The sequence below is a fragment of the Oncorhynchus kisutch genome, linkage group LG15 (assembly GCF_002021735.2).
Source record: "Oncorhynchus kisutch isolate 150728-3 linkage group LG15, Okis_V2, whole genome shotgun sequence".
NCBI classification, from domain to species: Eukaryota; Metazoa; Chordata; class Actinopteri; order Salmoniformes; family Salmonidae; genus Oncorhynchus; species Oncorhynchus kisutch.
Genome location: NC_034188.2, coordinates 50157598 through 50168846, shown reverse-complemented (window position 1 = coordinate 50168846; position 11249 = coordinate 50157598). Strand labels below are relative to the sequence as shown.

Here is an 11249-nt window from a genome sequence, read left to right as displayed (position 1 = left end):
GATAAATTATCCGATAAATTGCGTGGTTACAGAATTTGTCATTCTAAAAGTAGCGAGACCCTTTGCTATGAGACTCGAAATTGAGCTTGGGTGCATCCTGTTTCCGTTGACAATCCTGGAGATGTTTCTACAACTTGATTGGAGTCCACCTGTGGTAAAATTCAATTGATTGGACATGATTTGGGAAGGCACACACCTGTCTATATAAGGTCCCACAGTTGACAGTGCATGTTATAGAAAAAACCAAGCCATGAGGTTGAATGAATTGTCCGTAGAGCTCAGAGACAGGATTGTTTTGAGGCACAGATCTGGTGAAGGGTACCAAAGCATTTCTGCAGCATTACAGGTTCCCAAGAACACAGTGGCCTGCATCATTCTTAAATGGAAGAAGTTTGGAACCACCAAAATGGGGTACCGCCCGGCCAAACTGAGCAATCGGGGGAGAAGGTCCTTGGTCAGGGAGGTGACCAAGAACCCGATGGTCACTCTGACAGAGCTCTAGAGTTGGGAGAACCTTCCAGAAGGACAAGCATCACTGCAGCACTCCACCAATCAGGCCTTTATGGTAGAGTGGCCAGACGGAAGCCACTTCTCAGTAAAAGTTACATGACAGCCCGCTTGGAGTTTGCCAAAAGGCACCTAAAGACTCTCAGACCATGAGAAATAAGATTCTCTGTTCTGATGAAACCAAGATCGAACTCTTTGACCTGAACGCCAAGTGTCACGTCTTGAGGAAACCTGGCTCCATCCCTACTGTGAAGCATGGTGGTGGCAGCATCATGCTGTGGGGATGTTTATCAGCAGCAGGGACTGGGAGACTATTGAGGATCGAGGGAAAGATGAACAGAGCAAAGTATTGAGAGATCCTTGATGAAAGCGCTCTGGACCTCAGACTGGGGTGAAGGTTCACCTTCCAACAGGACAACACACCTAATCACACAGCCAAGAGAATGCAGGAGTGGCTTCCGGACAAGTCTCGGTATATCCTTGAGTGGCCCAGCCACTCGGGGCGGCAGCGTAGCCTAGTGGTTAGAGCGTTGGACTAGTAACCGGAAGGTTGCGAGTTCAAACCCCCGAGCTGAGGTACAAATCTGTCGTTCTGCCACTGAACAGGCAGTTAACCCACTGTTCCCAGGCCGTCATTGAAAATAAGAATTTGTTCTTAACTGACTTGCCTGGTTAAATAAAGGTTAAAAAAAAAAAAACGGACTTCAACCCGATCGAACATCTCTGGAGAGACCTGAAAATAGCTGTGCAGCAACGATCCCCATCCAACCTGCCAGAGCTTGAAAGGATCTACACAGAAGAGATGGGAGAACCTTCCAGAAGGACAACCATCTCTGCAGAACTCCACCAATGAGGCCTTTCTGGTAGAGTGGCCAGACGGAAGACACTCCTCAGTAAAAAGGCACATGACAGCCTGCTTGGAGCCAAAATATATATATTTATATTTGAAATAGATTTTTCACCTAAAAGTGTGGGGCTCAAAACAGGTGTTGCCCTGCCCTGCCCTGAAGGACGGATCGCCACTGTCATCGAGTTCATCTGACTCTGTAAGTAAAAAAAAAGAAGAATGGCTTAATGGCGAAGGCGCATGAAGACAGTGAAATTTGAAAAAGTAGATTGTGCTGATTTATTGTTTCAAGGCTGACCTGAACTCACGGGCACAATCAATGCTAAAGACATTCAAAGAGAAATGTTTAAATTAAATCTCCAAAACTTCTTTAAACGATTTGAGCACAAAGGGAAAATAGCATTGATGAAATGGACCATCCAGACATTGTTGTCTGATTCATGGTAGAAATTAGATGAAACTACAGTGGCTGAGGCCAGACAGGGCAGGAAGTGAGTCCGTAATGATGATTTACGCGGTAGCACAGAGCCATTTGATTATGACACAATGCTCCAGAAAGAAAGAAATCTCATTACTTTATAGGCTAAAATAATCAAATGGAAACGTTATCCCAAAAATGTTTTACTTGATTGTAGAATTATTACGGGGAGGGCACAAACTCAAGTTCTATCAAAAGTGCAGACAAGAGGCCAGATCAAAGTTTAGACTAACAGTCCCACCAGTCCGCTTACTGCAACATGCTGGGAAAAGCATCGTATTTCTCACTGCATGAGTTAGACACGTAGATGCAACATTGTAGTGTCTGTAAGAACATGGAAATCTCAATTTTGCAGTGGTGTAAAGTACTTAATTAAAAATACTTTAAAGTACTACTTACGTTGTTTTTTGGGGGTATCTGTACTTTACTATTCATATTTTTGACTACTTTTACTCCACTTCATTCCTAAAGAGAATAATGTACTTTTTACTCTTTACATTTTCCCTGACACCCAAAAGTACTCGTTACATTTTGAATGCTCAGCAGGACAGGAAAATTGTTCAATTAGTGCACTTATCAAGAGAACATCCCCTGGTCATCCCTACTGCCTCTGATCTGACAGACTCACTTCGTTTGTAAATGATGTCTGAGTGTTGAACTGTGCCCCTGGCGATCCGTAAATAATAAATGTTAAAAAGAACATTGTCGTCTGGTTTGCTTAATATAAGGAATGTGAAATGATTTATGCTTTTACTTTTGATACTTAAGTACATTTAAAACCAAATACTTAAGACTTTTACTCAAGTATTATTTTACTGGGTGACTTTTACTTAAGTAGTTTACTTTTAAGGTATCTTACTTTTACTCAAGTATGAAAATTGGGTACTTTTTCCACCACAATTTGACGTTAATCAATGTTCTTCTACTTGTATGAGATGGTAAACAAACTGAAAGGGTGAACACTGCCACCTGGAGTGTGTGTTTCAACAGGTGTAAAGCCAAGGTTGCCGATTTACTGCCACCTGCAGTTATGGAACATTTGCTCATGAGTATAATTCATTGGCTGATCCATAGAGATGTAATGAGGCCTTTTTCCGTCTGTGCCAGTATGGTGTCTGTGTGGACATGTCACCGGGAGGGATCAGACAATGAAGTTGGATGTCTCATCCAGTTGACTACATAAAAAAATGGTGGAAGCTCTCAATGGCGCTGCCCATGTAAATACAGCCTTTTGGCCATAAGAGGCCTTGATCATTCTCTATGGGCTGATCCCTCCTGATGACATGGATGGAATCATGTGATCCTTCCTTAACCCATAGGAAGTCCCACCCAATTGACTACTTCAAAATGGTGAAAGTCCTCAATGGCACTGCCCTTGCTGAAACTGGCTTTTGGGCACTAGAGTCCTCTATCATTCAATGTGGTTAGACACTAGACTCCTGACATGTCATGGAAAACACTGATGAACACTGCCTTCATCGGGGTGTTAATCAAAACCATCGTTGTGGTTTTGATACGGAAACACTGATTCAGTATAAGATGTACATGAAGTCACAGTAGGCTGTTTGATACATTTTAACTACGCAAGTCAGCTAAGAACAAATTCTTATTTACAATGACGGCCTACTCCGGCCAAACTAACAACGCAGGGCCAATTGTGCGCCGCCATATGGGCCTTCCAATCACGCCCAGTTGTGATACAGCCTGGAATTGAACCAGGGTCTGTAGTGACGCCTCTAGCACTGAGATGCAGTGCCTTCGACCCCTGCGCCACTCTGGAGCCCATCCCTATAGACATAATGATATATCTGGTCTAGAGATACTAGATGTGCAAAAACCCATATCTGGGGCCATATGTAACAAACGTCTCAGAATAGGAGTGCTGAACTAGGATCAGGTGTTGTATCCACAAAGCATATCAGAGTAGGAGTGCTGATATAGGATCTGTCCATATAATCATAGCCATCATGATCTAAAAGTTGTGGATAGGGGCCCAGGTCCCACTTCTCCATGTAATATTAAATTGTGCTCTAGAAGACATAAATCAGTAGACGGGTTGGCTGCCATTACAAAAAAAATGCGCTCATCGATGGGGCCAGAAGACATGCTTCGTTGTGATTTTGAACGTTCAGCTTGCATCAATGATGAGACGCTGCAATGAGGGGAATCGCAGACTTCTCGTTTTCATCTTGTTTGGAGGTGTTGAGACTGATTTCATGTCAATGCTAATATGGGAAAGAGTTGCTAGGTAACCCACAACTGTAACAATGTATTTGAGAGACAAGTGCTCATTGTGCAAATGTATTTATGTTTCCAATAAACATTGAGACAAAATACAGATTGTCAAAAATCTAAGCCAACCTAGCCTGTTTTGTCCCCGAGTCACGCACGTGTCGGTTTTGTTGCTAAACAACCAGCCCGTCTATATAGCCCCCGGGTGTCTCCCCGGACATAAAAGCAGAAACGTACACACAGCATTAGTCATTAGAAAAAGCACACATTTTAATCAAACATAAAAGCTCCAGGTACAATGTCTGGATGAAACAGACCCTGGGTGCAATGCTTTTTAACAGACAAACAATAAAAATATACTTACATACAAAACACCAGATTTTGTCCTCAAGGAATGGGTGCAGAAACGGACACTTTAAAACGCGTCTTAACCTGGCTATGCAAATGTCAGCTAACTATCCTCTATGTCGGCACCAAATCACTAAACCAACATAGTCCTGACACTTCATCGTTTTTGAGCCTGGCGTCAGCGTTCCAATCACCACAATCCTGCCCTCATGTCGTCTTCTCTAAAACCGCTGGCAACCTGCCATCAGATACAAAGAAAGTAATCTCCAGTTATTCTGAATTAGTATGGGCGCACAGGAAGGGCAATAACAAGACAATTACAAGAAAAAATAAGTCTATGCTGAACTAAGAGGGTAAAAAGACTTGCTCTCCTATAGGCGTCGGAGATGAAGGGGATCGTCCAATCACCACTCCTTACCTTCTGGTGGAGGCTGAAACAATTCTTATGTCATAATCTGTAAGCAGAGCAAGGAGCAGCAACAAATGTGTAAGGAAGCCTGTCTTGGGAGGGGAGCTTGGGGGGGGGCTTGTATCGCACTGTGATTTCTTCTTAGCGAAGGACAGGTTAGTAGTCGGCTCTATGCTGGTATAGTTTAAAGGGGAAAGAGGGGTCTCTGTGTGTGTGGGGGTGTGTGTGTGATTGTAGACCACTCAAGAGCTCTCTGGTGTGTTATTTCTTGGCGAAAGAGATCTTCATAGCGTTGGTCTGGGTGATCTTGAAGCCCTGTAGTGCCTCCCTGGCCGCTCCAGCCTGCACGTCATTATCAAACTCCACAAAGGCGATGTCGTGGCGTCCAGGCACCAGACGCACCTCTTTGAACCCAGGGAACCTAAAGTGGGAAAACAGTCATCGGGACAGAGCGTCGGCGCTGACTTGTTAAAGACATCAAGGGTCTATACTTGTCAACATGTTCCATCTCACCTTACACAAACACTAGTTAACATAACCACTATATTGGAAACTGAACTGATATGTTCCAATACTACAGAACATGGAGGAATAAACATGACATTTTTCACACTGCACCAAGGTGTATAGGAGAAGGGGTGAATAAAATGAAGAGAACTAACTGGTTGAAGAGCATAGACAGCATGAGCTCGTTGGTCTCCTCTGGGAGGTTGGTGAGGAAAAGGATGTGGTTGGGAGGGTTTTCTGCAACCTGGAGGTAAGGAAGATCACATCTATCTATATAAAACATTTTTTTTAAAGTTACAGAGCGAGATTATACAGTGAGAAGAATGACAAGCAAACTCAAAATTACAATGTTCCACCTAACAGACCTGCTACGTAGTTATTGGCTCAGTGTCGTCTGGGTTAGGGTTCGGCTGTGGTTGGCCATCAATGTAAATAACAATTTGTTCTTAACTTACTTACCTAGTTAAATAAAAAATATCACAAGATATAAACGAACACTGATAAACACACTTGATCCATACCTGGGCGTGGGGCATTTGCCCGGGCATCATCCCACCCAGAGGCATGGCACCAGGGAGCATCCCCCCAGGGCCCATCCCTGGAGGAGGCATCATGCCTGGCGGGGGCATGTAGGGGGGCTGCCCTGGCATTGGCATCATACGAGGAGCTCCGCTCATGGGTGGCATTCCCTTCAGAAGACCAATGTTCAATAAAAAAAATCAGCTGCATCATTTAGCGATACACGTAGAATAACACACAATCCGCCATTTTAGATAGACATGTCTTGAAAGGAAACATGTTAAGCACAATGACTAACAGTGGCATTGTGGATACAAACGTGGTTGTGTGTCTTCAGGCTCTCAGTACAACACTTACGGGCATGGGTGTTGGAACTCCAGGGCCCATGGATACTACAGGGGTCCCTGGCACACCCTTTTGGGCCCCTGCAGCCTCTGGGCCCTTGACCTTGGCCCTCTTTTCCTTCTTACGGTCACGCTCCACATAGGTGCCCTTCATTTTAGCGATGATGTCAGAGTCCCCCTTGGCGTACCCAATACGCTGCCATGAGGAAGAGGTACAGTTGACGACAACAGGACTATTTACAGGAATGCATATTAGAGAATCATCGTTATCTAGCAAAACACGTGTCAGGCAAAAGCTCGCTGATGTGTAAAACGGTGTTAATTGGCAGTACCTCACCATAGGTTTGTCATAGAATGGGAACCCCTGCATCGAACGCAGGGCATTGGAGGCGCTGTTGACCTCCTTGAAGATGACAAAAGCCTGACCCCTCATCTTCAGGGAGCGGGCAACCAAAATGTCCAGGATTTGACCAAACTGAGAGAAGATTGCGTACAACGACTTCTTCAGTTCTGGGGGACAAATGGTACAAACAAGACATGTTTAGGCAAGGTGCCATTTGCATGGTTGATGAGTAAACACAAACACGGGAGAAAAAACGAAGGGTGTTGCCAGCTTTAAGCTCTAACCATCTTTTTTAATCTTCTCGTTCAAGTTGTTGATGTATATGGTGTGGTTGAGGCGCATATCCGGAGCAGCCATCTTCTGTGAAATAAAACAGGTCAGTGTTAGCGCCCTATTGCCTCGTCTGCAAGTAGCTAGATGAAGAATAAGTTGGTAGCTAACTTGCAAATGATAAAATATGTGAAATAGACAAAAAAATAACCTTTAAGAAGTTGCATTTACCTTTCAGTATTGGTATGCACAATGTAATCGGCCTCGAAAGAGATGAATGAAACTAGCTACACGGGTTTTTTTGTGCTGGAGCTTGCTAGCTAACGTAACAGACACCCTTGATAGCTAACAACGCCAACTATTTTTAATTGGCTGGTGTAATTTCCGGATCCTGTCCAGAACAGCTTTTCATTGGATTGTTTTAGCCACCCTCTGAACATCATTGGATATGCAGTGCTACATTTCAGACGCACCCGCCCCTTTTAACATTTCCGCTCATTCACGAGAGTCAGCCTGGGCAAGATTCTGCGCAGATGATCAAATGGATTGGCTTTTACGGCTCTAAAGAAATAGGCTTCAACATACCCTTATGATATTATCATCGCGCAATCTATTGAGTTTGAGAGCCCATCAATATGTTTCAAACAGCTATTATTTGGTTCAAAACATGAACTGCTTTTCAATTATTTTGTTATTGATAGATAGCTAGCAAAGCAGGTCTTGGGGTTCTGTAACATTGCTGTAGCAAATGCCACATTGTAGCCGCAGCTGCCACTTTAAATGATCGCCGAGTTTGTTACCAAATATGGCTTTATTCTGCAAGCTAGCTACCTGCTAGTCCTAACGTGTAAAAACTTCAAAATAGCTCCCAGGTCTGCGCTTGAAGTCGTCTCGTTACAACTAAACCAGCCATGCAATAGAGTGTTAATAAAACTGCATGTCATATGAACGTATTTCAGAAACATATTTCGCAACATATGTCATGGTGTAACATATCTACCTCGACATGGCATCAGATGGAGAAGCTCTGGCCGTAAGTTAAGCAATAAGGAGATCAATTCATAAGTCTACACACCATAATGTGTATTTAAATGTTTTATGTATCACTAAATCATTAATGCAACTTTATTCCATCAGTGGGTCATATGTGTCATTTCAATAGCTTCCTGTCATGTCTTTAAATAAAGGTTAACAAAATAATTATATATATTCCCTTCTCTCAGTCTCTTATCACACAGAATTGCACAGCAGTGACAGAGGGTAGTTCAATGGGACATCCACCTCCTCCACCACCACCAGGACCACCCCCACCGACAGCTGCCTCGGGGCCAAGCAAGAAGAAGCTGTACCAGGCCATAGCGGCAGGAAAGACCCCTGTCGAGGGGGATCATGCAGAGGCCCGGTTGCTGCTCAGTCAGAGGGAGAGCAGGTGAGGCGAACTGCCTACAGAGAAACAGAAGTTATCAGACAAGCGTAGCAGCTAAAGCCTATTTATAGGATCTCCAACATGGTGGTTGGAAAATCACTGAAAGAACTCTGCAGGTTGCGTAGCTGTTAACCGTAACCGAAAGGTTGCTGGTTCGAATTCCAAAGCCGACTAAGTGAAAAATCTGAGCAAGGCGCTTAACCTGTAATTGCTCCTGTAAGTCACTCTGGATAAGAGCGTCTGCTAAATTACTCAAATGTAAAATGTCTATACAGTTTTTTACATTTTTATATGGCTTACAGGTTATGGAATGGGGTCATCAGTCACACATTGGGTAACACTCTCCACCTTTATAATCAGTGTACTGGGGTGGGGGTGTTCTGCACCTGGGCATTCAATTTCGAAAAGTTTCTGTCCACGAAAGCAGCACTGTAGTGATCCTGTGGGAGTTTCAACTACAAATAGAACACAAATGCAAGAAAATAGATGACGCTCTGAGGTATCCCACCAAGACCAAGCTACTGTACATACTACTGTGATATATGCACTATTCAATAACTCATTTGTTACCAGGTGGCGGTAGGAAAGTCTGTTTTGTGGTGTGGCTGACTGTTTACTGGTTGATGTAGTTTCAGGAAGGACCTGCAGTGGATGCTGTTTAACAAGTATGTGCCTTCCCTCATCCAAGACGGCCCACAGTAAGTCACGTATAAAGCTTTATTTAGGCTTTTCAAAATGGAGCCGTCCTCCGTCAAAGTAATCACTGATCTAATACATGTGCATTCCTCTTTCTTCCCGAAGCTGATGTCGCTTGTTTTGTCGTTAAAGGTGACGTTATACTTCCTAAGGTACATCCCCCTGCCTGAGGTGTGTGTGTGTTTTTACCTGTAGATGTGGTCTGGTGGCTCTATGGATGGCTGGTCACCTACTACAGCCCCCTCTGAGTGTTTCCATGGAGGCCGTTGTCCAGACAGCGGTGGACAGGGGCTACACAGCACAGGGGGAGATGTTCTCCGGTAATGCTTTAGTCTTCCACGCTGCATACTCTCAACGACACCAGCAGAGCTATACTTTATTAGTGAGACTTGTGTGTGTGTGTGTGTGTGTGTCTGATTCAGCTAGTGACATGGCCATGCTTGCAGAGGAGGTGTGTGGGTGCAGGGCTGAGCTCCTGTCAGGAGGGATGAGTGGAGACAACTCTACAGCCGTCCTGAAACACCTGGCTGACGGACAACCCGTCCTCATCCCGGATCCTTTATGCTCTCTCACATTCAGGCTGTTTGGAAGGACCCATCTGCTCTAGTCAGTCTGTCTCAGGTAGTGGTCATTAAGTACTGATAGATGGTGTTCTTAAGGTAACCCAGTGGCAGTTATTAGGTTGTTATCTTGTATTTGACAATTTTACAATTACATTTTGAATGTTAATAGCTGACTGTTATCTGCAATATTTATTATACAGTAAATGAGTAAAGTGATGTGTATTTGAGGTCTTTGACTGCATAAACACAGATATGATGAGGATTTCAACCATGAGCCATGCCAACGCTCTGGACACAGGGCACACTGGGCAGTGGCCTCAGGTTAGACCGGAGCTCCTTGACTGCAACACACACACGCAATTCCCATGTCTTGACATTTGACCCTTCCTATAACCTCTCTATCTCTCCCAGGTGTCTTGTTGGGTCTGGACCAGGACAGCGTGAGCAGAGAGCACACCCAACCGGACACCACCCTGCCCTGGCTACTCCTGCCCCAGGACAGCCCCTCACGCCCATGCCCCTGTCCCACTGTGGGGGCAAGAGAAGCATATATCCTGGCCAAGCAGGGCAAGAGCCTGCGCTATCAGCTGTGGGGCCTGGACAAGGTGGCCCAAAGCAATGCTCAGCTGAGGGAGATAGATCCCCAGAGGGCTGGGGACAGTACCCAGTACGTGGTACCCAAGGGAGGGGTGGAAGTTGGGCTGGCAGGCCAGGTCGTGTTGGTCCACACTGGGAGACAGACCAAGTGATCATGGGCCTTCTCTCCTGGTGCACTGCTATGGTACAAATTGAGACTCATTGGCCTGGACACAGGAAAGCATGACAGTCTATAATGCTGGAAGTAGATGACATGTTGAAAGGGTCTAAGGATGCTTTCCAAGGTTGGCATTCATTTCTTCTATAGGACACCGTAGGATGATCATAAGGCAGTTCTTATCTGTCTACTACTTATCAGTATGAAACGTTTGAATGTAAAGTGGACTTTTGCCAAATCTGTGGCTCCTCTTATGGAGCCTGTTTTCCAGTACCTGAACAGATCCTGTGCCTTACTGAAATGTTTCATTCACTTCACATGGTCGAACGGGGCTGTAATATTGCATACGATGAGAACCCCGTACCTGCCTGTATTTATACTGATTGTCAAGCAACCCAAGTGCACACAGAATAAACATATGTACTATTTACTGTTGTCAATAGTTCATATGGTTGAAATGTGACCATGTCTATACAAGCGTTTCTGGGTATGATACGTAAGAGTTAGACATGGTTTTTCCACAATGTAATACCCACAGGAATCATAATATACTGTCCCCTCCATATGTATTTAGACAGTGAAACTAACATTTTTTAATTATACTCCATTTTGGATTGGAGATCAAATGTATCATGAGGTGACAGTACAGAAAGTCACCTTTTGAGAGTTTTCATACATATCTATTTTACTGTTTAGAAATGAAAGCTCTTCACCCCCCCCCCCCCAATATGTTAAGAAGTCTTAAGTATTTGGTCAAAGCCACTTCGTGTATTAAAGAGTCTAGACACTCGGAAACAGTTTTGGGTTGTTTTGCCTACTCGATTACACTGAGTGAATTACTCCAAATACTTATTACTTCTTGAAATGGGAGGGACTAGATACTTATGTTTTACCATTTGGAAATGGAAGCACTATGTATGGAAATACCATCAAATAAAGCTGATATTCTGTACTATCACCTAACATGAAACAGCATCTCAATGTTTGTTTTTTTGAATGCTGGAGT

General features: G+C 44.1%; 2 protein-coding genes across 2 annotated transcripts; one reads left to right on the top strand and one right to left on the bottom strand.

Annotated features, from left to right (window-relative positions):
* Positions 1 to 4307: 4307 nt before the first annotated feature.
* Positions 4308 to 7175, bottom strand: LOC109905396 (U1 small nuclear ribonucleoprotein A-like). The gene is made up of 7 exons (XM_020502744.2): positions 7036 to 7175; positions 6819 to 6894; positions 6529 to 6701; positions 6205 to 6387; positions 5850 to 6017; positions 5484 to 5572; positions 4308 to 5242 (listed from the first exon to the last, which is right to left on the bottom strand). The coding sequence occupies exons 2-7, from the start codon at positions 6889 to 6891 to the stop codon at positions 5083 to 5085; spliced, it is 846 nt and encodes a 281-aa protein (XP_020358333.1). The 5' UTR covers positions 6892 to 6894; positions 7036 to 7175; the 3' UTR covers positions 4308 to 5082.
* Positions 7176 to 7317: 142 nt separating this feature from the next.
* actmap (actin maturation protease) lies at positions 7318 to 11206 on the top strand. The gene is made up of 7 exons (XM_020502743.2): positions 7318 to 7837; positions 8028 to 8233; positions 8860 to 8928; positions 9122 to 9246; positions 9349 to 9478; positions 9740 to 9810; positions 9901 to 11206. The coding sequence occupies exons 1-7, from the start codon at positions 7811 to 7813 to the stop codon at positions 10236 to 10238; spliced, it is 966 nt and encodes a 321-aa protein (XP_020358332.1). The 5' UTR covers positions 7318 to 7810; the 3' UTR covers positions 10239 to 11206.
* Positions 11207 to 11249: the final 43 nt, after the last annotated feature.

Bases quoted from the DNA above. Each gene is read 5' to 3' on its own strand.
- LOC109905396 (XM_020502744.2), bottom strand. From the start codon at position 6,891: ATGGCTGCTCCGGATATGCGCCTCAACCACACCATATACATCAACAAC. The intron at 6,018-6,204 runs GTAAGTGTTGTA...GGTCTTCTGAAG, and splicing joins GAGTTCCAACACCCATGCCC to GGAATGCCACCCATGAGCGG. The intron at 5,243-5,483 runs GTTAGTTCTCTT...TTCCCACTTTAG, and splicing joins CTGTCTATGCTCTTCAACCA to GTTCCCTGGGTTCAAAGAGG.
- actmap (XM_020502743.2), top strand. From the start codon at position 7,811: ATGGCATCAGATGGAGAAGCTCTGGCC. The intron at 8,929-9,121 runs GTAAGTCACGTA...TTTTACCTGTAG, and splicing joins CTCATCCAAGACGGCCCACA to ATGTGGTCTGGTGGCTCTAT. The intron at 9,811-9,900 runs GTTAGACCGGAG...TATCTCTCCCAG, and splicing joins ACACTGGGCAGTGGCCTCAG to GTGTCTTGTTGGGTCTGGAC.